Source organism: Sciurus vulgaris (assembly GCF_902686455.1).
Source record: "Sciurus vulgaris genome assembly, chromosome: 6".
NCBI classification, from domain to species: Eukaryota; Metazoa; Chordata; class Mammalia; order Rodentia; family Sciuridae; genus Sciurus; species Sciurus vulgaris.
Window position 1 is genome coordinate 107,341,222 of NC_136466.1, and position 26,641 is coordinate 107,367,862.

General features: G+C 35.6%; 1 protein-coding gene across 2 annotated transcripts in view; it reads right to left on the reverse strand.

Annotated features, from left to right (window-relative positions):
• Positions 1-26,641, reverse strand: part of SCAMP1 (secretory carrier membrane protein 1) — a 136,020-nt gene that overhangs the window by 61,769 nt on the left and 47,610 nt on the right. For both annotated transcript variants that reach the window (XM_079143589.1, XM_079143588.1), the window contains 3 exons: positions 6,075-6,173; positions 4,596-4,704; positions 2,429-2,557 (listed from right to left, as the gene is read on the reverse strand). In XM_079143589.1, the coding sequence (XP_078999715.1) occupies positions 2,429-2,557; positions 4,596-4,704; positions 6,075-6,173 (337 nt within the window). The remainder of the gene's footprint in view (positions 1-2,428; positions 2,558-4,595; positions 4,705-6,074; positions 6,174-26,641) is intronic.

A 26,641-nucleotide genomic window follows, 5' to 3' on the forward strand; every position in this document is an offset into this window, starting at 1 on the left:
ATAGGGTCTCACCAAATTGCCCAATCTGGATTTGACCTTGCTATTCTCCTCCCCAGCCTCAGGGGTAGCTGGGATTATAGGCATGAGCCACCACCATACTCAGCTCAGTGATATTCCTAGTTGATTTAGTTCATGTACAGGGTAAATTACTTGCCTAGGTCAGGTACCTTTGAAGACCTATCTTAATTATACTCATTTTGGGGGGGTTGGGGGATAACCAAGGATTGAACTCAGGGGCATTCAATCACTGAGCCACATCCCCAGCCCTATTTTTTATTTTATTAAGAGACAGGGTCTCACTGAGTTGCGTGGCGACTCACTTTTGCTGAGGCTGGCTTTGAACTCACAATCGTCCTTTCTCAGCCTCCTGCGCCGCTGGGATTACAATATATGCCACCACGATATTTATTTTTAAATGTATATTATTTCTTTATTTTAGTACTTGCAAGTGATATAACGGAAATTTAGACTCTGGGCACCAGTCTGACTATCCAACTCCAGCATTACTTGTGTAATGCTGGACAAGTGACTCAAATTCTCTAAGCTTAATTTCCCTACTTAAAAAACCAAATAACGGGCTGGGGGCATAGCTTGGTCGGTAGAGTGCTTGCCTTGCAAGCACAGGGCCCTGGGTTTGATCCCCAGCACCAGGAAACAAACAAAAAAAATAACATAGTGCCTGCCTTACAATGTGGTTAGGGTTTAAGAAGATAATGTATATAAGAGATTAGTACTATAATTGGCACAAAGTAAATCCACAAATGTTAGTTCTCATTATAATTATTATTATTACAGTAGAAGCATTAGTCAACCCCCAAATCAATAATAGATACTTCTTGAAAATAACTTCCTGAAACAGCCTAAATTCTATAAAATTTAGGCATAGTATTAAGCTGGCATTAAACATGATTTTGTTCCAAGTAATGCATCTTCAAAACAGACTCCCAGCTGGAATTTTTGAGTCCTCTCAAATACCAGTTAACAACAGATCTACCAACTGAACAGAATTGAGGGAAACTATACTCAATTACATTATTTATATGAGAGACTCAGTACATTTTATATTTTGAAGACAAAACACATCTATCAGCATTGAAACCATCAGTACTGGTAGTCAACTATTCAGTTAAAATTAACCATCTTCCCCACTCAATCTCTAGTCATTAAATACCTTGCATAATTTTCTTCAGACTTCTATCAACCTTCACCAAAAAAAAAAAAAAAAAAAAAATCTTTTTGTTAAGTCAAAGAGCTTACAAAATGCTAGGCCAATTTCTGGCCATTAGAAAAAAATACAGGCAGAAGATATAAATGCAGCTATAATATAGAGATATATATTGATTAAATAAAATGAGTTGATTAGCTGTGTATATATGTATATGAAATCACACCTTTAATTTTAAAAAAACATAATAGCAATATTGGTGGTTCAGCAAAAGATATTAGAGAAAGAACAAAATCTCAACAAGAAACTAAGAATTAAAAAAAGGATTATCCAGAAGGAACTGCTTATCATATTCCAAAATGACTTCACCTATGTGAAGAATGCACCTAAAAAGAATTTGAAGATTATCTAATCTATTTAGGATGGCAAAAAAGTCTCACTAATCATGAAATAAAAATACAAATCTCCTTTGAGAATGTACCCATCACCCCAATGTTATGCAGGTGAGAAGTCACAACTGCTAGCTTCCCTACTGACATAATGATATCAAGTGAGGTTGAGACTACTGTTTGCAATAAAAATGAAACAGAGAGTAAGTGGGAAGTCTGTGTACATACAGCAAAACTGTTCACAGCTTGACACTTTATTTTAGTATTCCATGAGTTGTAATTACACTCCGAGCAACGTGAGCTTCGGAGCCCTAAACGTCTGCTCTACTGTTCTATTCAATAAGATGAACTGGATTGCTTAAGTACTTTCAAGAATAAAAGCAGTCACACTACTTGAAAATGAAAAGTAAACTGTTCAGAGCTATTTTTTAAATTATGTTTTATAATATTACAGTATTTTATGTCCCTTTGAAAAAGTAGCTATGATGCCTACTTTTAAAAGAATTTAAATCGTCTTCCTCTGCATAAAAATAGTATGCATAATTTTTTCAAAGCAAATCATGTCTATGATTCTTTCCATGAAGGAAAAAGGATTATTACAAAATCCCATCCATGTGCTAGAGAAGGTAACCTTTCCTCAAAAGCCAGTTCTCAGTTTATAGGTTATCCTCAGCAGTGCTCATATTGCCACATACAGTACAATTTTTAAGTATATAAATATGATATTTTACTCTGAAAATTATGATTATTAAGATCTATCTATAGAAAAAGACCAGTCTACTATCCTATTCTCAATGTATCAATTCTGATATGATAGATTTTAATAACAAAAATATTAACTTTAAACAAATAAAAAAATTTGTTTTATACTCACACATCCACAAGTAGTACATAAGTTTTACTGTCTTTTGAAATTCTACAGGAATGTCTACAGAAAAATCCTGATAGAAACAAGGTCCCACAGGAAAATTATCAGGAAGAGGTGGCCAATTATTTTTTCTGCCTGTAAATTGAAAACAGAAAGTTACTTATATCAAATATGTTCCATTCTTATTTGTTTCATAATAAAGAAACCTATTAACATATATTTTCAAAGGTAAAACTACCTTTACATTCCTACAACTTTGAAAGCCAAGTTTTATATTTCTAAAATTTTCTTCAGAATATCATTTTTGAAAATAATAGATGGTAAAATAATTTTTCAGTGTCACATCATATCATGTTTAGCATGTACCATTTATGCTCAGGAGAAACCAGACACAAAAAAGAACATAGATATATACACACTGACTCTGCCCTAAAATCTGGCTATCATGCATGGGAAGGCCAGCCAGTTTTTTGACTTCAGTTTCATCCTTAGCATCTTAAATCCTTCATTATAATTCTGCTAAAATTCCTAACCCTTGTAGAGAAGAAAGACCAGCTTCTGAATCTCAAGTTATCTACTGTTAACTGTAAGAAATTAATATCAAAGAATCAAATTTGGAAATCTCACTCTGGATAAAATAACACCACCCAAAATACATATGTGAGCAAAACCACAAAAGAGTGAGAAAACATGAAAAATCAAAGAAAGAAGTGGGAAAATTATACCACCTTCAAAAACCTAGATAAAAACAAATTTGAACTATGAGGAGCGAAAATGTGTCTATATAAAGAAATTAGATTAAAAATAAGATTTGAGAAATGGCAGGGAAAAAATTAAAAAGCAGGAAGTCAAACATAAAAGTAGAAGGTAAAAAATAATCAACAAAAGACCACTCTCCAATTTTAAATAGTATATCCCATAACTTTTCAAAAAATTAATTCATATAGACATCCATAGACCAGGAACATTTTCATAGTGGGAAAAAACATGACCTATTTCTGATTTTCCCAAAGGTGTTCCCTGAGTTACAGTTATTATACCATTCGAGTTTCATACAGTTCAGATTTCTCATAACAGACTCATACTATCTGAGAAGTAGCAGAGAGTGACAGTGAAGATCAGAGACTTGGGAACCACAAGTGCCTCACCATTTACTGGCTAGGCCGGTTTAGGCACCTTAACCTCTTGAAGTCTTAGTTTCTTCATCTGTGTAAAATGAGAACAACCGTGCTACTTCACAGGATTGTACTGAGGATCTAACATGAACTAATAGATGAAAAAGAACTAACATACTGCAAATCTCTTTACCTCTTACTCTTTGTTACTTACTACCCTTACTAAAACCTCTCTCAGAAATAATTTTATAGTCAGTGCTAAGAAAACAGGACTGATTTTAGTCAAAGATATTTTAGAAACATTGATCCCATTAAACCTTTCGTTTCTCCTTCTATTGATGCCATCTCTGATGTTGCAAGTTAGAAGATGGCCCAGGATAAATGTGTCTTCATGAGGCCCTAGATCTACACATTGTAAGATAAGGAAGAAATAATTCTGTTCATCACTGTTGTCCTAGTCTTGGTTATTCCATTCCCATCAGGCATCCTAACAATGACTTTCCCAGCTCCCTATCCCTTCTTGTCCAGAGACTGCTAGCTTTCCCTAAGACACTCCCTTCAAATGATTTTGGTAGTCACAGCCTGAAGAGATGTCACAGCAAATTTATTTCTTTGGCATCATATAAATACCCTGGGTTTCCTGGGGTCGCTAGAAACATATTTTGACAAAGATGTGTACTTGTGAGAATTGGGGCAGATATTTTGAAATTGGTTTGAATATATCAGGTAAGAATTAAATGTGGGGCACACTCAAATGTACTTACAAGGTTCAATAGACCCAGAGAGCCCAAGAGCAGAATCAAAGACTCCTGGGCTGAGAATGAACCAAAGGTATCAGATTTGCATTCACTTTCTCTGTGATGAGGCCAACTTTGTTCTAATCTATCAAAAGACTATGCAAATTAGCTCAGGTCAGAGAGCTGCAGAGTATCAAGTAGGCAAATCTGCTGTGTCTGATCTCCTTGCTAGAATAGGAAAATAGGGCAGGATCCTATCAACAAACCAAATGACCTAGAGCTGAGATAGACATTTTTATTTCAAACTTCTCTGCATACTACCATGTTGACTGAGGTTTTGCATTTCTCGTTCTCGACGATCTAATTCTGCAGCTTTTCTTTCTAATTCTTCTTGGCGCTTAAGAAGTTCAGCTTGAGCCAAGGCATGTTCCTAAAGAAAAATTATCAATATGTGAATAGATTATCAGAAGTATAAAATATTCTAACATTTACAGGCTAGCTCCTTCTCTCTATCATCATAGAAATCTAATTCAACCAAAAAAAAAAAAAAAAGGCTGGAAAAGTATCTCAGAGATAAAGTGCCCCCCGATTAACTATAAAAGAAAAAAAAAAACTAATTCAAATGTGCTTCAAAAATACAATCATAATCTTTAATAAAAGATTACAGTTTTAGAAAATACTATGGGGATCTGTGGCCCATTCTGTTCTTTGGGTTATGAAAATTCTCTTTGGGAATGTTGAGTCCATAGGACAGGAAAAAACCCTCTCAAAAAGAGTAGTCACTCTTCAAGTAATCTGAAAAATGAAATTAAGGTGACTTTTGTGCTTAAATGAAAGTGAGAACAGAGGCAAAGGGGAACAACTAAAGAAATCTGACAAACAGGAAAAAAAAAGGCAATTGATTTGGCTCTGATAAACTAGGTTAAATGACATATAAGGTTCTTAGTAATGTAGAAATATTTTATAATATCTTAAATATCATAAGACTGAGGTGAAAGAACAATATGCTTAACAAGTTTGTCACCTCCATCTGCTTGTGGGTGATGCCTGGCAACTTATTCACCTCCATATTTCTAGGACTTTTGCTATCTTCCACCTCTCCAGCTGGCCCCTGCTAAGCCATTATAACTCTCCATCTCAATAATATCTATTATACTATCATTGATACCATAATGGCAACAATTTTTTTTATATTTTTAGTTGTAGAGGACACAATACCTTTATTTTCCTTATTTATTTATATGTGGTGCTGGGGATTGAACCCAGTGCCTCACACGTGCTAGGCAAGCACCCACCACTGAGCTACAACTCCAGCCCAGCAACAATTTTAATGTATTAAAAATTGAGACCAAAGGCAAGAAAAATTTCACTATACAAATTGTACACCATGATGATATGCTAATAATCCCTAGTAATGGAATAAAGCAAATGCTTGAAGCTGAGGAAGAGGGAGTACTTACAGTGACAAGATGGCTAATCCAGTCTCAAAAGAATTAAAATAAATGAGAGGGGGGCGGGGTAGGGGTATGAAAGATGGTGGAATGAGACAGACATCGTTACCCTATGTACATGTATAATTACATGAATATTACATGAATGGTATGAATCTACATCGTGCACAACCATAGAAACGAAATGATGTACCCCATGTGTGTACAATGAATCAAAATACAGTCTGTAAAAATAAAAAAATAATAAAAAAATAGGAGTTAACAGTACAAAAAGTTTACTTTGCTCTGAAACAAATGTTATTGATACTATAATTTCTACTGTAAATTCACACAGTTATCATAAACTAACCTTTGCAATCTGTGTATAAGCTGGATGTTCCTCTGTTGGTTTCATTATTGCTGGCTGTGTATTGGGTACATTAGGCATTTTCACACTGCCTGGTGGAGGCTAGGAAGATTGAGAAAAGGACAAATCACATAAGCCAGAGATCCAACTTAAACTTCCTTCAAAAGTTATAATACTAATAGAAAAGCAAAATCCCAAGACCTGCCTCTCTTTTGTCCCCTGTCCTTTCAGCCTTGAGTGTATAGCAAAGACCTGCTTAAGTTCTCCATCTTCTCAAACTCATTCATTTCTCAATTCTACAATTTTCCTGCTTCATTTAACACTGCACCACACACGCTCTCCTCCAGGACACCACATGATAAAAAAATCTTTCAAGGATTTCTTTATAGTAAAACACAGACAGCTTCAAACTAAAGAATAATACTGAGTGCAGGGTAAGGTGGTGAATACCTGTGGTCCTAGCTACTCAGGAGGCTGAGGCAAGATCACTTTAGCCCAGGAGTTTGGGGTCTGCCTGGGTTAATATAGATCTAATCTTTTTAAGAAATGATACTGAGGTTTGCAGTCAACTCTTTCCTTTTCAGAAAGCTACATGCCAGTGTCTTGGAAAGTTTATAGGAGACATCTTGATAGAACTGCCCTAAGACCCCATGAGAAGAATAAGGGGGAAAGCACAGGGAATCAAAAAATAAATGCTGAACCCCCACTTTGCCAACAAAGATGAGCTGCATTTGAAAGCAGCTGCAAGACCAAAAAGTACACAGATATCTATGACCCCATGGGGAATTATCAAATTATGATATATACCTGAAGTATAGAGATTGGGAAATAAATTAATAAATTATATTATATATATAATAAATTGGGAAACTATTGAATTATTATATATGTAGTACAGACATTGAGAAGAATAAGAGCTATAGAAGAATGACTTTTTAAATACTAAATGAAACAAAGCAAACTACAGAGAAGTATGCACATGATCTTTTTAAAAATAAACACAGATTTATACATAATCAGAAAATATCTGGAAAACCCAGCAAACAATTATCAGAGATGTTCACTTCTTGTTTTATTATACTTCTCTAGTGTTTTTCTCTCTCAACATGCACCTCATATACTTTTTTAAAATATATTTTTTAGTTGTCAATGGACCTTTATTTTTTATTTATATGGGATGCTGAGATTCCAACCCAGTGTCTCACACATGTTAGGCAAGTGCTGTACCACTGAGCTACAACCCCAGGCCCCATATACTACTTTTTAAAGTTAAAAAAAAAAAAAAGCCCACATTTTAAAATAACTTTTTAGAATGACCATAGGAAAAGAAAGGAGGACAGAAATATGAGAAGGCAAGACACGGAAAGGGAGAAGAAGGGAGGGAGAGAGGACAACAGGCAGGCAGGAGCGACAGAAGTTCAAAGGTCAGCACTATTAAAGATGACAACACCATTAATGAAACAGGATTTTCCCCCAACTCAGCAAAGAGCAGCCCTGAAAGGAAGTCAGGCATAACCAAAGTATGACTGATTCTAAAATACAAATGGAAAATGAAGACTAAGAACAGATCAAAGAATTCTGAGGAAAAATAAGATAGGGAGACCTATGATATCAAGGCTTACTACAATACTACAGTGATCAAGAATGTGGTACAGATACAATACACCAACATACAAAACAGGCACAAAAACAAACCCATACAAATCTAGAAACTTGATACCCAACAGAGGTAACACTACTAAATAGTGGAGAAATAAATAGTGCTGGGTTAACTAAAAACTCACATAGAAAAATAAAACTAGATTTCTTACTTCATACTATATACAAAAATAAATCCAATGTACCTTAGTGACCTAAAAGTAAAACAGTAAAACTTATACATGTTTAGGAGAAAAAAGGTGAATATTTTTATAAACTCCAGGGTAAAAGCTTCTTGAATGTGAACTCTAGAAGTTTTGTGTTTTGTTTATGGTATATCCCAAATTCCTCAAACAGTGCCCGGAGTACAGTAGATGTTCAATAATTACTCATCATTAATAAGACTAGCCAGGTACAGTGATACACTCTTTTGTTCCTGCAGTGACTTGAGAAACTGAAGCAGGAGGATTGCAAGTTCAAGGTCTGCCCATGTAACTCAGCAAGACCTGTCTCAAAATAAAAAATAAAAAACAACTGGGGATATATGATAAAGCACCCCTGGAAGTCCCATCCCCAGTACAAAAACAAGCAATCAGAAAACTAGAAAACACACAAACTATAAAGGACTGACAAATGCAATTATTTTGAAATTTAACAAGATCAAAAGGAAATCACAAACTAGGAAAAAATAGTTATAATAACTAAAGTAAAATTGCTACCCAGAATATATAAAAATCCATACAAATACAAGCTAATACAAAAATGGACAGAAGATCTGAACAGGTAATACAAAGAAAACAGGAGTAGCCAATAAACATGAAAAGATGTTCAACCTCACTAGTATTCAAGAAGTACAAAGGGCTGGGGTGTGGGCTCAGTGGTTAGAGCTCTTGCCTAGCATGTGCCATGCCCTGGGTTCAATCCCCAGCACCAATCCAAAAAAAAAAAAAAAAAAAGCAAGACAATGATATATTATTTCAAAATCATGAGATAGAAAATTGTAAATTCTAACAATACCAAAATCTGGAATATATAGTATATCCACAATGATGGTAATATATGAAAATTAGATTAAATCATTGACCAAGATAAACTCAAGTCAGTGGAAATAGAAAGGACTATCAAATAAACGATACTGTGACAGTTCTTTAAATTGGGTGGGGGGGGTGTGAAATTCCTGTATCTCAGTAGAATAAATTCCAAATGGATAAATTCCAATGTTAAAAAAAAAAAAAAAACCAGTAGGAGTAGGCAAATTACATAGACTATTAATAAACATTTCAAAGAGATGAAGGAAGAGAAATCACAATGAAAAGCTGGTTTTTCTTTAAACTTTTTAGCTGTAGATGGACACGATACCTTTATTTATTTTATTTTTTTAGATTTTTATGGGGTGCTGAGGATCCAACCCAGTGCTTCACACATGCTAGGCAAACACTCTACCACTGATCCACGACTCCAGCCCCATGAAAAGGTAAATGATTACATGAAAGTTTAGTACTTTGATGACACAAAGTATTTCACAACCAAGATTGAAAGGCAAAATCTAAATAATAAGCAATAAATATAACACATAAAAAATTAATAAGGAATAGATAAATATGTTATTGGAGGGAAATGCATTTTTAGAAACACCTTAACATGCAGATTATTAAATACAAAAAGAAAGTAAACATAAAATGCAACCTCATTAGTAATCAAAGGAGTGCAAATTTAACCTGATTACTTTTAAAATTATTACTATAGAAGTACCACTACATTTTGGAAAAGATGTAATAAAACGAATATTCTGCTGAATGGATAGAAGTATAAACAAGCACATATAAAAATCCTGAAGCACAATTTGGCATTATATATCAAGATCCACAGAAATATTTATACCCATGTCCCATGAATAGCTGGTTTTTAAAAATATCCCAAGGAGATAATTGAAGATATTCACAAATAGGAGTATGCCAGCAATGCTAACTATAGCTTTATTTATAAAAGGAGAGTTAGAAACAATCCAAAAGCCTGACAATAGGGAAATTGTCTGATAAATTATGATTCAGTCATAGGGGAGTATATTATACAGCTACTTAAAAGCTCTAAAGGCAAACTGGGTATGTAGTTCAGTGGTAGATTGCTTGCCCAGCATGCACAAAGCCCTGGGTCCTCTGCCTAGAACCACAAAAAGAGAATGTTCTGAAAGAATATTCAATAAAATGGGGAAGCTTGGGCAAATAATAAGTAATAAAAGCAAGTTATAAAACAAAGCTAAATATACACTATAATTCCAACATTTAAAAATATGAAAGTAGATAAAAATATTAATAATGATTATTTCTGAATAGTGAGATTAATTGCTTTTTATATTTTAATCTCCTTTATAATATTGCTACCAAAAGAATCATAAATTGTTTCAGCTGCCTGTTCTCCCCATCCCAATATCTCATATTAATAGACAAAAAAAGTTGACAGTAATCAGTTCTCACTGTTCTCCAATTAGATAAAGCATGATCCTAAAGTCCTGCCCACTTGGTTTAATAAGCAGTGGCAATGAAACACTGACTAAATAAAGTGCCTGATAAAGTCAATTTTGTAGCTTACCTCAGGGAAAACAGAGGAAATTACCCAAGAACTCACCCAGCAGAAACCTTACTGTTAGTGCTTTACTGTTTTAAGTAACAAATGAGGTATTAAGTGAAATAAATCAGATAAGGAAGAAGGTGGGGTGTTTTAGTCAGCTTTTTTGGCTGCTGTGACAAAATGACCTGACCAGCACAACTGGAAGGGAGGAAAGGTTTATTTGAGGGCTCAGGGTTTTAGAGGTCTTAGTTCATAGAAGGCTGGCTCCATTCCTCAGGGCTCCAGGTGAAGCAGGACATCATTGTGGAAGAGCACAGCAGAGGGGAGCAGCTGAATCATTAGGGAGCAGAGAGACTGCACTGCCAGCCCTCATAGCCACGCCCAATTCCCACCTCCTCCAGCCACACCCAACCTGCCTCCAGTTACCACTCAGTCAATCGCATCAGGGATTAGTTCACTGATTAGGCTAAGACTCTCAAAACCCAATCATTTCTCCTCTGAACTTTCTTACATTGTCTCACACGTGAGCTGTTGGGGTACACTTCACATCCAAACCATAGCAGTGAGGTTAGAGTTAGTAATTTGAGGGACTGGGGATATAATTCAGTTGGTAGAGTGCTTGGTTCAATCCCCAGCATGGCAAAAAAAAAAAAAAAAAAAAAAAAAGAAAAGAAAAAGAAAAAGAGGCAGGAATTTGACACATTTGAAGTTATAACTGCTTGCAGGATAGCAATACTGAAGAACAAATCTCTAATAGTACTGATATTAATCAAACAGCTATTATTTTCATAATTTCTTTACACTTGTAGACATTAGCTAAATCTCTGTCCAGTCGAGACCCAGTATTTCCTTCAGCTACAACATACTTGATTAGCCACCTCAAACCAAGTACAACTCTAGAGGAAGACTCTTGCCATAATTATTAAAGATGATGATAGTTCCCAATTCTTTTCCAAGGTTTCACTTCTGCACATGAGAGAATGAATGAATGAATAAAACAAGCCACTCAAGAATGCCATTTCTGGCAACCCGACAGACCACACATTTATAGAGACCTACAGTATATAATGTCTAAAAATAATGAATCAAATTTTATTTTAAAAATATTTTAAGTACATGAGTAAACTAACAAGAAATCCCTGGAGAACAGAAAGTAGGAGAAACTGTAAATCCAAGAAAGAAGGGCCTTGAAAGCACACCATTACATAAATCACGAGGGTTTTAATAAGCTGGAGATGAAGAATGGGAGCTGATGTAAAGTAGAGACTGAAACTTCAAGGTGCTTAAAAAAAAAAATCCATCAATGACCAGGTTCAGGAACTGCTGACTCCACCCACAAGCCTCACCTTGACTGATATATGACCTCAGCAGGGTGGCAGTAGTGAGTACCTATATCTTTTGTAAGCCCAGTACCCCTAGGGTTTGCCATATCAAGTGCAAACCCAGTTACCACGGAGAGCAAAGATCTTGTGTACAGAAATCCTGAGATCATGTGCAACAGCTGACGGTGCACCTGAATGAGCCCACTCTTTTTGTTTATATAGTCCTCAGCAAGTAGTCCCAGGACCATACCCCATGTGCTATGCCCCTTGTGCTAGAGCACAAGTACCAAGCCCCAATAAAGCCTTGTTCAGATGGTACTGCTTGCATCTTTGTGATTTCTATCTCAAATTGAGCAAAAGAACTCTTGACAGTGGAATGAATCAGACATAACTTTCCTATGTACATATAATGAATACACCATAGTGAATCTCAACATCATGTACATCCACAAGACTGGCATCCTAATTAGAATAAAATACACTTGATGTTAGTATAAATATGTCAAAATAGACTCTACTATCATGTATAACTAAAAAGAACAAATTAAGACAATTTTTTAAAAACTACTGAATGAGCCAGTAACATTAAGAGCTGAGAGCTAGTAACACCAAAATAAGCTGCTAACATAAAAAAGAGCTGTGCTTTGCCTTTTGGTGATTTTTGTCCAGAACTGAGGGGGAAAAATACTGATTGATATCAGTAAAAGATCAATCTGAGATTCTGCATAAAGCCAGAACTTCCTAATAAGCGTTATTCTCATGAATGAGGGAGAAAAAAGCAAATGGTGAGAATATTTGTATCCCTTGTCTTTGACTTTGAATACTGAAGGAGAAGGAACAAAAGGGAATCTTTCCTAAGAATTCCTAATCATAAACCTACCAACTTGCATATTTGGGGCCAGAATTTCCACTATCCACATATTCCAAGCTTAAATTTTCATTACAAAGAATCCTGGTTTGTAAGAACCTTATATACCTTGTAAAGGTAGAGGAATGTTTTAAAACCAGACTTTATCTCTTTTCTGGATAGAACCATAGAAGGTACAGAAAAGAAGAAAAATTAGATGTCTACTATACTAGAAACTCTATTGAAATGGCAAAGAAATTTTCACAGAGCTGAAGATAAAACACCTGAGAATGAAGTGTGCCCGTGCTCTTCAACATGCTTGGAAAACTGAGGAGGAAGCAAGAGTATGTATGAAAAAGCTATGCACCACCACAAGGAATATAGGCAGATGTACAGAACTGAGATTCTAGTGGCTAGGATGTCAAGAAAAGATGGCAACTTCTGTGTACCTGAAGAACCCAAACTGGCATTTGTCTTCAGGATCAGCGTATCAATAGTGTGAGCCCAAATGTTCATGGGTGTTCCAGCTTCTTCACCTTTACCAGATCTTCAATGGCACCTTTGTTAAGATCAACCAAGCTTCAATTAGCATGCTGAAGATTGTGGAACCATATGTGGCATGGGAATACCACAACCTGAAGTCAGGAACAAACTAACCTACAAGCGTGGTCGTGGCAAAATCAATAAGAAGCTATTGCCTTGACTGTACGACAAGTTAGCCACACTTCAACCGCTCGATCTCTTGGCAAACATGGCATCATATGTATGAAGGATCCGATTCATGAGATTTATACTGTTGGAAAATGCTTCTAAAAAGCAAACAACTTCCTGTGACCCTTCCAACTGTCTTCTCCATGAGGTGGGACGAAGAAAAAGACCAACCATTTTATAGAAGGTGGAGATGCTACCAACGGAAATGACCAGGTCAACCGACTTATTAGAAGGATGAACTAAGGTATCTTGCATGGTATTTTTATACTCTACGCATCAACCAGCAGTAACTACCCTCAAATTTAAAAAATAAACCAAAACATTATAGGAAAAATAAGAACAGGTTTCAAAGAATTCTTGTAAAGTCTAAGAAACTTTGACTCACAATTTAAACATACAAGAAAGAAGCCACTTTGAGAAAAGTCAATAGATGTTAAAAACAAATTACAAAATAAGATCAGAATATACTGGAATTATCAAATATAAAATAGGTATGTTATTGGGATTTTAATTGGAATTGCATTGAATCTATATAGCACTTTTGGTAGTATGGCCATTTTGACAATATTAATTCTTCCCATCCAAGAACATGGGAGATCTTTCCATCTTCTAAGGTTTTCTTTAATTTCTTTCTTTAGTGTTCTGTAGTTCTCATTATAGAGGTCTTTCACCTCTTTTGCGAGATTGATTCCCAAGTATTTTATTTTTTTCGAGGCTGTTGTGAATGGGGTAGTTTTCCTAATTATTCTTTCCAAAGATTCATCACTTATGTATAAAAATGCATTAGATTTATGTGCATTAATCTTATATCCCACTACTTTACTGAATTCACTTATGAGTTCTAAAAGTTTTCTGGTAGAATTTCCTGGTTCCTCTAAGTATATAATCATATCATCACCAAATAGGAATAGTTTGAGTTCTTCTTTTCCTATTCGTATCCCTTTAATTTCTTTGGTCTGTCTAATTGCTCTGGATAGAGTTTCAAGGACGATATTGAATAGAAGTGGTGAAAGAGGGCATCCTTGCCTTGTTCCAGTTTTTAGGGGGAATGCTTTCAGTTTTTCACCATTTAGAATGATATTAGCCATGGGCATAGCATAAATGGCCTTTACAATGTTAAGGAATGTTCCCACTATCCCTATTTTTTCTAGTGTTTTGAGCATGAAGGGGTGCTGTATTTTATCAAATGCTTTTTCTGCATCTATTGAAATAATCATGTGATTCTGGACTTTAAGTCTATTGATAGGGTGAATTACATTTATTGATTTCCTGATGTTGAACCAACCTTGCATCCCTGGGATGAAACCCACTTGATCATGGTGCACTATCTTTTTAATATGTTTTTGTATGCGATTTGCTAAAATTTTGTTGAGAATTTTTGTGTCGATATTCATTAAGGATATTGGTCTGAAATTTTCTTTCCTCGATGTGTCTCTGTCTAGTTTAGGTATCAGGGTGATATTGGCTTCATAGAATGAGTTTGGGAGGGTTCCCTCCTCTTCTATTTTATGGAATACTTTGAGAAGTATTGGAATGAGCTCTTCTTTAAAGGTTTTGTAGAACTCGGCTGAGAACCCATCTGGTCCCGGACTTTTCTTTGTTGGTAGGCTTTTGATGACTTCTTCTATTTCATTACTTGAAATTGTTCTATTTAAATTGTGTATGTCCTCCTCGTTCAGTTTAGGCAATTCATATGTCTCTAGAAACCTGTTGATGTCTTTGAAATTTTCTATTTTGTTGGAGTATTCCAATTAAAATCCCAATGATGTACCTTACAGAAATAGAGCAAGCAATTATGAAATTCATCTAGAAGAATAAGAAACCCAGAATAGCTAAAGCAATCCTTAGCAGAAAGAGTGAAGCAGGGGGTATCACAATACCAGATCTTCAACTGTACTACAAAGCAATAGTAACAAAAACGGCATGGTATTGGTACCAAAATAGAAAGGTAGATCAATGGTACAGAATAGAGGACACGGACACAAACCCAAATAAATACAATTTTCTCATACTAGACAAAGGTGCCAAAAATATGCAATGGAGAAAAGATAGCCTCTTCAACAAATGGTGCTGGGAGAATTGGAAATCCATATGCAACAGAATGAAACTAAACTCATATCTCTCACCATGCATGAAACTGAACTCAAAATGGATTAAGGGCCTCACAATCAGACCAGAGACCCTGCAGATTGTAGAAGAAAAAGTAGGTCCAGATCTTCAACATGTCGGCTTAGGACCAGACTTCCTTAACAGGACTCCCATAGCACAAGAAATAAAAGCAAGAATCAATAACTGGGATAGATTCAAACTAAAAAGCTTTCTCTCAGCAAAGGAAACTATCAGCAATGTGAAGAGAGAGCCTACAGAGTGGGAGAATATCTTTGCCAATCATACTTCGGATAGAGCACTAAACTCCAGAATCTATAAAGAACTCAAAAAACTCTACACCAAGAATGCAAATAATCCAATCAACAAATGGGCTAAGGAAATGAATAGACACTTCACAGAAGATCATCTACAAGCAATCAACAAACATATGGAAAAATGTTCAACATCTCTAGTAATAAGACAAATGCAAATCAAAACTACACTAAGATTCCATCTCACCCCAATTAGAATGGCAATTATCAAGAATACAAGCAACAACAGGTGTTGACGAGGATGTGGGGAAAAAGGTACACTCATATGTTGCTGGTGGGGATGCAAATTAGTGCAGCCACTCTGGAAAGCATTGTGGAGATTCCTTAGAAAACTTGGAATGGACCCTCCATTTGACCCAGCTATCCCACTCCTTGGCCTATACCCAAAGGACTTAAAATCAGCATACTACAGAGATACAGCCACATCAGTGTTCATAGCTGCTCAATTCACAATAGCCAGACTGTGGAACCAACCTAGATGCCCTTCAATTGATGAGTGGATAAAGAAGCTGTGGTATATATATACAATGGAATATTACTCAGCCATAAAGAATGATAAAATTATGGCATTTGCACGCAAATGGATGAAATTGGAGAATATCATGCTAAGTGAGATAAGCCAATCTCAAAAAGCCAAAGGATGAATGATATTACTAATAAGTGGATGATGACACATAATGGGGGTTGGGAGGGGTTAGTGTTAGGGTTAGAGTTAGGGTTAGGGAGCGGGGCAAGAATGGAGGAGGGAAGGACTGTATAGAGGGAAAAGAGGGGTTGGAGGGGTGGGGGGAAGGGAAAAAATAACAATGAAGCAAACAACATTACCCTATGTAAATTTATGATTACACAAATGGTATGACTTTATGCCATGTACAAACAGAGAAACAACATGTATCCCATTTGTTTACAATAAAAAAAGAGTAAAAAAAAATAGGTATTTTTAATAAATAAAAGACGGTAATAAAAGTTTGACTAAGCAACGAGATTCTCAAAATGATCCAATTTCAAATGAACAAATGGAACTTCTAAAAACAAGAACTATAATTAAAAGCATAAATTTAGTAAATAAGTTACACTGCAAACTATATAAAGATGAAGAGATAATAATGGGGAAAGATTTCAAGAAAACTACACAGAAAGCAGCATGAAGAAATTAAAAACTGGGAAATATCAGAACTTATGAAACAAGATCACAGAGTAACAGTATCTAGCCTACAATTCAGAATTCCAGAGGAAGAGGAGAGAGAGAGAATGCAGAACCAATGTGCAAACAGGTTGTGAGGGCACTAATTCTCAGATTGAAAACTTCATACCCAAAGCAGATTTTTTAAAATGTAATACCAAAACACATCACAGTGAAATAACAAACCCTAAAAACAAGCGATCTTAAAATGGTAAGAGAAAAAAGAACATTTCACACATAGGAATATCAGTAAGAGCAAGAGCTGGATGCTCAATAGCTATGATGCAAGTCCAAGTAGAACATGTTAAACTAGAGAGAATAACTACTAACAGAGAACTCTAAATTCAGGCAGATGAACTTTTGAGAACTCTCGGGGCTCATGAACATGACACCTCAGTGTATAGCACCATGACATGCTCAGTGTTCCGAACTAAAGGAAACTGGCCTCAGGAGCAAGGTCTCTGATCTTCTCCCATTCTCCTCCTCCTCCAAATCAAGCTACAAAACCTAGATAGATCATTGTGTCCCTTTTCCACCCTTACACCAAGAGGGTCCTGCCCCATACCCAGGAGGAAAGAAAGCTACACAGAGGGACCAAGAAGAACCTGAAGAGATAGGCCTCACTGAGTTTCCGGGGTCTATCACTACTACTTCAAACCCCTTTGTCCAATCACAGTTCCACAAGACTGTCTATTCTTCCTCAAACTTAAGCACAAAAACAGTTTCCCTAGGTCTTTGAGTCTTCATTTCTGAAGGATCCATAGTACATAAAAATTTGATTAAGTAAATCTGTAAAGCTTTTCTCTTCTCAACCTTTCAGGGGTGTCAGTCATGACAATTATGATTCAAGAGGAACAAAATCACATCCTCCCCCTCAACAGAACCAAAGTGACAATAATACTAAAGAATTATCACCAGTTAAACCCTCAGTGAAGGAACTTCTACTTTAGGAATAGGGAGGCAATTTTACTCTAAGGAAAAATTGAGATGCAGGATGGAAGACCTCTCTGTCTCACTGGACACTGAATATCATCCTCATTTTATATTCATTAAAACTCCAGATATCAAAACAAACCTATCATTAGGAGGAAAGAGGACACTCTAGTACGACTGGATGTACCAGAATAAGAGAACAAGCCTGGAACCATGTTTGCCACTTTTCTGTCAATAGCCGGACAAACCTGTACTGAGAAAAGTAAAAGGCACAGAGACAGAAACAAAGAACGAAACTGGGACAGATCAGGAAAAGGGTAGGAGAGCTGATTCTGGATGCAGAATGAAAAACAGTCTGAATGAACAAAGCTGTATGTCCATCTCCCTTGGTGAATAAAATTTCACAAATTAGGATGAATTTGTATTTTAAAACATCTCTGGCCAAGTTAATGGGTTATAATTCTTTATATTTTAATATGAATTACATTTATATGTTCTGTGTGGTTGTACAGAATTCAACTAGGACCAATAGATAAAAATTACACAAAAATATGTCTCAATAAAATTAAGAACTTTATAACGGTCACAGTTATACAATAGTGAGTGGACTGTTCTATAATGTAGCAAACTCTCTGCATTGGAAATTCCAAGCTGTTTTATTTAAAAAAAAAAAAAAAAAAAAAAAGCTGAAAATTCAGGATCCCTTAAAGACATGGAAAGTCCATAATTGGTCTTTGTCACACATGAACAAACATAGGTATTCCTTTCTGGTTTTCTACCATATTCTGAACACATACAAGAAAACTTCTTGCATATACCTGCTTTTAATCCTAAGCATATCAGGGTCTACAGGAATGCTTCTTATATATTCATGGATCTCCTATTCCAGAAACCCCATGCATTTACTGAAAATGCAGACTCTGGGTCCCACTGCAGAGAACTTTAGGGGTTGAAAAGGAGGAATTTGCATTTTTAATTAGTCAATGATTTTTTTAATTTTTTAAAAAATTTTTGTTCTTTTTAGCTATATATGACAGTAGAATGTATTTTGACATATCATACATACATGGAGTATAACTTCCCATTTTCGTGTAGCCAACATGTTTAACAGCTCCCCCAAGTTATTCTTAGGCAACAAAGTGTCGAGAAGTTCCCCCTAAAATAGAGACTATAAACTGTTGTATTATTTTACCTAAAGAAACTATAAAAAGAATTCTGAAACCTATAGATTTCACTCTTTTACAGCCTCTGAACTGTGGCTATGCTTCACACAGTTTCCCTTGGTTTTAAGGGTGATGCCAATTATATATACTAATCTCAGAATCAGGACAAATAAAATGATTTTATTAGAATATGTAACCGTTCTAAAACAAGGTTTTTAAAGAGTAGAATAATTATTTGGAGGAGGTGTGCATAATAGGAAAACAAGAAGGGAAACACTGAATGGGAGATTCCTAGTAGAAAAAGACATAAAGAAACACAAGCATAGGGCTGGAGTGTGACTCAGTGGCAGAGCGCTTGGTTAGCACGTGTGAGGCACTGAGTTTGATTCTCAGCACCACATTAAAAAAAAAAATAAAGGTATTATGTCCATCTACAACTAAAAAAAGAAAAAGAAACACAAGTATGAGCACGCACATTCATCTGTATGTTCATCAAGTATTTATAATTCATGATCAACTACAGTGGGCTACAAACAGATGCAGGAATGTGGGGCATGTTAATAAATGAAAAGGCGAACACCCCTACTCTCATGGAGCTTATGTTTGGGTAGCAGAAATAAACAACTGGCATAATAAACAAATATATTGTATAGCATCTCAGAAATAACAAAAAATAATGGTAAATGCATCGTGAGTGCAAGCTGATTGGGGATAATTTTACAAAGGTGGTTGGGGACTATTTGAGCAGGGGCTTTAGGGAGATGAGGAAGAAAGTCTTGCGAATATTGGGAAAGATCGTTGTAACCAGAAGGAACACCAATACAAACTCAGCCCACAACCAGGCACCTATGAGAAAGACCACTATGTCAGACAGGAAACAGGCAAGCGAGAGGGTGTAAGGGATGAAGAGCAAAGAGGTATCAGGGGCCAGGTTAGAGACTATCATATAGACTCATGGTTTACTCTAAGAAGAAAAATTAAAAGTTAGTAAACGGGACTTCCAATTTCCAGTTCTACATATAATGAGTTTGTAATTTGTCACCCCAATTCAAGAAGCAAAAAGGTGAACAAATTGAAAAATCAGCAACTCTTCTTGGATCCTTAAGGGGAGGTGAGAACATGGGGCAAACTGCTGCAGCAAAATTGGAAAAACAGACAAGTGAATACAGGGAGAATGGTTTACCAGAGCAAAAACTCTAAGGAAACTGCAGGATGAAACAGAACTGGGGTAGGAAAGTCTGAACTGTAATTCATGAATTGCTGGAGGCTCAGTGGGGACGGCTCTTTGGTTGACCCAATCATAGGAGGACCCTCTACACACACTTTTGTTCTCACAGAAAATATTAGAAAAATCCCCTTGTACCTCTCACAGAGAAAGAGTAAAGTAAGGGTTCTGAAAAATACTAGAGCACTCTAGTGTTCTTAACAAATATCATCCTCAGGAGATACACTGTAACAAACGTGCTGAGGTTTTATTGGAGCCTAACTGACCTGGGGGAGTGGTGGTCTTACCCTACTCCAACTATCCTGGCCCCTTTAAGGAGAAGAAGTAAAGACACTTTGAAGTTCATAGAACAGAGGCATAGACTCAATAAAAGACAGACCTAATCACAGGACTACAGAACCCTTCCCAACACCTTACCACCACATAACTGAAGATTTATTTACAGCAATTCCTTTCATCTGGTACCTCATGTCTAGCTATCAGGAAAAAATTCTAAGGCATATGAAAAGACAATTTGAAGGAACATGGACATAAGTTGAAGAAACATCAGACCAGACAAAGCAGAGATGTTGAATTATTAGAACAGGAATTAAAATAAATATGATTAATGTGCTAAGGCCTATAAGGGATAAAATAGATACCATATGAAAATAGATGGATAATGTAAGCAAAACATGGAAAATATAAGCAAGAACTAAAGAGGAAGGCCAGGATCAAAACCACTGTAGCAGAAATAAAGAATATCTTTGATGGACTTATTAGTAGACTGGATACAGATGAGGAGAGAATCCCTGAGGTTAAGGATATAACAATAGAAACTTCCCAAAGTGGAAAGCAAAAAAAAGACAAAAGAAAAACAAAGATGATCTAAAGACTGTGGGACAAATGCAAAAAGTATAATATACAATGAGAATACCAGAAAGAGAATAAATATACAAAGGATGGGAAGGAATATCTGAAAAAAAAAATAATGATGACAGAATGTCTTCAAGTTAATGACAGATATGAAACTACACATCCAGGAAGCTCAAAGAAAAGAAACAGAATAAATGCCAAGAAAAACTACACTGAGGCAGAAACTACAGAAAAACAAAGAAAAATTCCAAAAGTCAGAAGGAACAAACACCTTACTCATAGAGTAACAGAGATAAGAATTGTACTTGACATCTAAGAAACTAAATAAGCAAGAAGAGATTGGAACAGAAAGCTTAAAGAAAAGTGGGGGGGACCCCACCAGCCTAGAATTCTATACTCTGTGAAATTAAGCTTCAAAACTGAAGGATATAAAGACTTTTCAAATGTACAAAAATTGAGGGAATTAACTGCTAATAGATCTGCCTTGCAAGAACTGTTAAAGCAGTTCTTTGGAGAAAAGAAAAATGACATAGATCAGAAACTTAGATATATGTAAAGATAGTAGAGCATCTGAGAAGGACGAGATGAAGGTAAAATAAAATTTTTCATACTTAATTGATCTAAGAGAAAAAAGTTGGTTCAAAATAATAGCAACAAAGTATTTGATTAGGTATTCTTATGTATGCATATGTAAAAATTGAAATGATTTACAGCAATGAGAAAGGGTGGGAGGGAAGAAATGGGTCATTTTGTTTCATTAGCTACTCATGAAGTGGTAGGCAGTTATTTGTATGTGGGTTTGGATTTGTTGCAGATGTATATGGCAAACTCTAGGACAAGGAAAGTAAAAAAAAAAAAAAAACTAGAATAAGGAAAGTTTAAAAAAAAAACAAGAAGTATAACTGAAAGACGGGAGAGAAAACAGAATCTCATAGTATGCTTAATCTAAAACACCAAGAATGGAAGGCAAAAATAGGAACAAAAAACAAGGACAAGCAGAAAGTAACAAATATAGTAGATATTAATTCAACTACATAAATAATTACTTTGAACATCAGTAATCTACATGCACCAATTAAAACACAGAACTTTTCAGAATAGATCAAAAACACGACACCCATTTTTTCCCATCTTGCAAGATGTAGAGTGAAAAAGCTGAAAATCTGGATACTAAAGAGAAGAAACCTCAAGCCAAGAAGGTCAATGCCAGTGGCAAGGTTAAAAAGGGTGACCTCCAGGCTAAAATGACAAGAATGGGAAGCCGCACGGCAGCTGAAACCTTGTCTTTAGAGGAATTGCCAGATATTCCCAATGTGCTAAGTATTCCAGAAAGGACATCTACAAAAGGAAGCACTCAACTGCTTAAATCCAGAAAAAGGAGAAATTTCTCTGTCACAAAACCAGTTGGTGGTGACAAGGATGGCAATACCTAGGTGATGAAGCTTTGCAAAATGCCTTCATATTAGCCTTCTGAAGGTGTGCCTCCAAAGCTATTGGGCCAAAGCCAAAACCCCTTCAGTCAGCACATGAGAAAACTAGAAGCTCACATCACTACCGGGTGCATCCTGCTGGGGCCACAGAGACAGGACAGTGGTTTTCCTGAGCAGTTGAGCTGTGAGTTGCTACTTGTAACTGTACCTCTCTCTCTCAATTGAATTCCTCTGCATAGAATACAACAGAAATTTGTCATTGCCACCTCCACAAAAAATGACATCAGTAACATGTAAATACCAAAACGTTTCACCGATGCTTACTTCAAGAAGCAGCATTTATAGAAGCTGAGATGCCAGGAAGGTGAGGTCTTTGAACACAGAGAAAGAGAAATATGAGCTTTATAGCAGTGCAAGGTTAATCAGAAAGCTGAAGACTCACAAATTTTACCAAAAATCAAAGCTACTCTTTGGCTCTAAGGCTATATGTTTTCACTCTAACAAATAAAATTTATACTCACAAATTGGAGTTTTAAATTTCCTACCAAGAACTGGATTAAACGATTGGCACACTTAAAAACAAAAGCAAGACCCAATCACAATGTTGTCTATAACAAACTCACTTTAAATACAAATACATAAATTAAAAGTAGATGAAGATGGTGGCTCATGCCTGTAATTTCAGTGACTCAGGAGGCTTAGCCAGGAAGATTACAAGTTCAAAGCCAGCCTAAGCCAGGTAGGGAGGCCCAATCTCAAACCAAAAAGGGATGAGGATGCAGCTCAATAGTAGAATACTTTCCTAACATGCATGACATCCTGGGTTCAATCCCAGGTACCACCAAAAAAAAAAATTTTTAAGTAGATAGAGAAAAATATACCATGCCAACACTAATCAAAAGAGTAGCTACATCAGTTTCAGAAAGAGCAGATCTCAAAGTAAAGAAAGTTATCAAAGATAAAAAGTATATTTCATAATGATAAATAGGTCACTTCTCCAATGAGACATAACAATCCTTAATATATATGTACCTAAATACAGAACATCAAGTTATAGGAAGCAATACTAACAGAACTGGCAAGGGGAATTAAATAAATCCACTAATGTGGTTGGAGACTTCGATATCCTAATCAGAACTGGAGAGAACCATCAACCAAAAAATCATTAGGAACATACATGAACTCAATACTATCCATCAACTGGATATAACTGATATCTATCAATTACTTCACCAAACAACAGTAGATTGCCCAAACTCACATGAAACACTAACCAAGGTAAACCACATTTTGTGACATAAAACATACCTTTACAAAGTAAAAGAAATCATGCAATGTCTGTTCTCAGATCACAAGTCAATTAAACTAGAAATCAATAACAGAAAGATAGTTAGAAAATCCTACAAAACATGGAGATTAAACAACACACTTCTAAACAATACATGGGTAAAAAGGAATATGAAGAAAAATTTTTAAATATTTTGAACCAAATGAAAGTAAAAACACAACTTATCAAAATGTGTCAGACACAGTGATACAATACTTAGAGGGAAATATACAGTGCTGAATTCCTATACCAGGAAAAAAGGAAGATCTAAAATCAATAATATAAGTTCCCATCCTAGGAAACTTCAAAAGAAGAATAAATTAAATATAAAGTTAACAAAAGAAAAAAAGAGCAGAAATTCATGAAACTGAAAATAGGTAACCAATACAAAATCAAAACCTGACTCTTTAAAAAGATCAATAAAATTAAAAATCTTCTAGGTAAGCTAAATAAGAATAAGAGAGGACACAAATCACTAGAATTAGAAATGAAACAAAGAATATCATTAAGGTCCAGCAGATAATCAGAGAATAGTATGAACGACTCTATGCCCACAAATTTGATAACTTAGAAGAAATGGACCAATTTCCTGAAAGATACAATAAAAGAATTAGACAATCTGAATAGGCTCCTACCTAAGAGACTGAATAAACAATAAGCTTCAAAAGAGAAAACAACAAGCCCAGCCAGGTTCCCTGGCAAATTCTACCGATGTGCTATAGTTTGGAACTGGAGTGTCGCCCAAAGGCCCATGAGACTTGATTGCCAGTTTGTGGTTTCCCAAAGGCCTCTGTGTCAAAGATGATGGAGCCTTTAGTAGGTGGGTCCGAGTGTAAGAAAGTTGGGATCATACCTTGAAGGAGATATTGGGACCCTGGACCCTCCTCTCCTCTCTGCTCCCTGACCACCATAAGGTGAACAGACTTCCTTCACAATGCACTCTCCCCCTGCACCCCCACCCCATGATGTACTGCCTTAAGGAATAGAGTCAAGTGACCATGAACTGAAACCTCTGAAACTCTGGCCCAAAACAAACCTTTTCTTTGTTGATCTTAGATATTTTGTCAAAGTGATAGAAATCTAACAAAAGACAGGACTCATTTTGAGTCCAGCATTACACAAACGTCAAACCAGACAGATACTATAAGAAAAACTATAGAGTAATATCTCTAACATACCTGGAAGAGTCCTCAACAAAAAATTAGCAGCTTGTCCACCAATGTATTAAAAGAATTATACATACAATCAAGTGAGATTTATCCCAGGGATACAACATTATCTCAACATTCAAAACCAATCAACATAATTCATTCAATCAAGAGGATAAAAATGAAAAAAATCATACAATCACAACAACAGATGCAGAAAAAGCATTTTGGAAAATTCTAAGCTCATTCATAATAAAACTCTCAGCAAACTAAGAATATAAAGAACTTCTTCGCCTTGATACAGAACATCTAAAAAAATAAAACAAAAACACTGCTAACCTCACTTAACAGTGAGGAAGTAGAAACTTTAATGCTAAATTCAGGAAGGCAAGGATGTCTCCTCCCACCACTGCTTTCCAACACTATACTGGAATGCCTACCCATTTAATTATAAATAGAAAGAAAAATACATGAAAAGTTATAAAGATTAGGAAGAAAGAAAGAAAAACACCCTTTCTTCACAGATTAACAAGACCATCTGTGTAGAAAATCCAAGGTTATAAACAAAAACTCATGGAATCAATAAGTGATTAAACCAAGGCTGTAGGACAACAAATAACAAGAGTTAATCACTTTCCTATATACCAGTAGTGTACTAGTAGAATTTGAAATTAAATACATAATACTATTTATATCAGCATCCCCCAAAATGAAATATTTGGGTACAAATTCAACAAAATATCTGCAAGTACTGTGAGAAAAACTACAGAACTCTGACAAAAGAAATCAAGAAGAACTAAGTAAGAGATGTTCCATGTTCATAGATAGAAGAGTCAATGCTGCCTAAATGTCAGAAATCATGAAGATTTTTGACATTTGATCTATAGATTCAATTCAATCCCAATCCAAATTCCACCAAATTATTTTGTAGATATCAATGAACTGATGCTGAAATTTTTATGGAGAGCCCAAAGACTCAGTATAATCAACACAATCTTGAAATAGAAGAACAAATTTAGAGGACTGATGCTATTTGAGTTCAGGATTTATTATGAAGTTACAGTCATCCAGACAACATGGCGTTGACAAAAGAAGAAATAGATCAATGGAAAAAAACAGTTTAGAAACAGAACCACATATAGACAACTGATCTTTGACAAAGGAGCAAAGCACTATGATAGAACAAAGTCTGCAACAAATAATGCTGAACACACACCTACACACATACACAAATCTAGACATAAACCTTCAATCCTTCATAAAAATTAACTAAAATAGTTGGGGCTGGAGTTGTGGTCAGTGGTAGAGCACTTTTCTGGCATGTGTGAGGCCCTGGGTTCAAGACTCCCCCACCACATATAAATAAATAAAATAAAAAATCCATTGACTACTAAAAAGTATTTTTAAAAAATTAACTCAAAATAGGTCATAGACCTAAAAGGAAATTGCAAAGCTACACAACTCCTAGAAGATAACACAAATGAAAACTTCAGTGACCTGTGGCATGGCACCTACATTTTAAGTATAATAGCAATGGCATGATTCACAAAAGAGATAATAAGCTGGGCTTCATTAAAATTTTGAAAACCTTTGTTCTTCAAAGACAAGGTCAAGTGAATGAGAACACAAGTCAAACTGGAAAAAAAACATTTGCAAAAGACCCATCTGACAAAGAACTATTACTCAAAATTCATAAAGAACTCTTAAAAATCAACTCCAAGAAAGCAAATAATCCAATTAATAAATGAGCAAAAGACCCAAACAGATATTTCAGCAAGAGGAGACATAATAGAAGGCAAG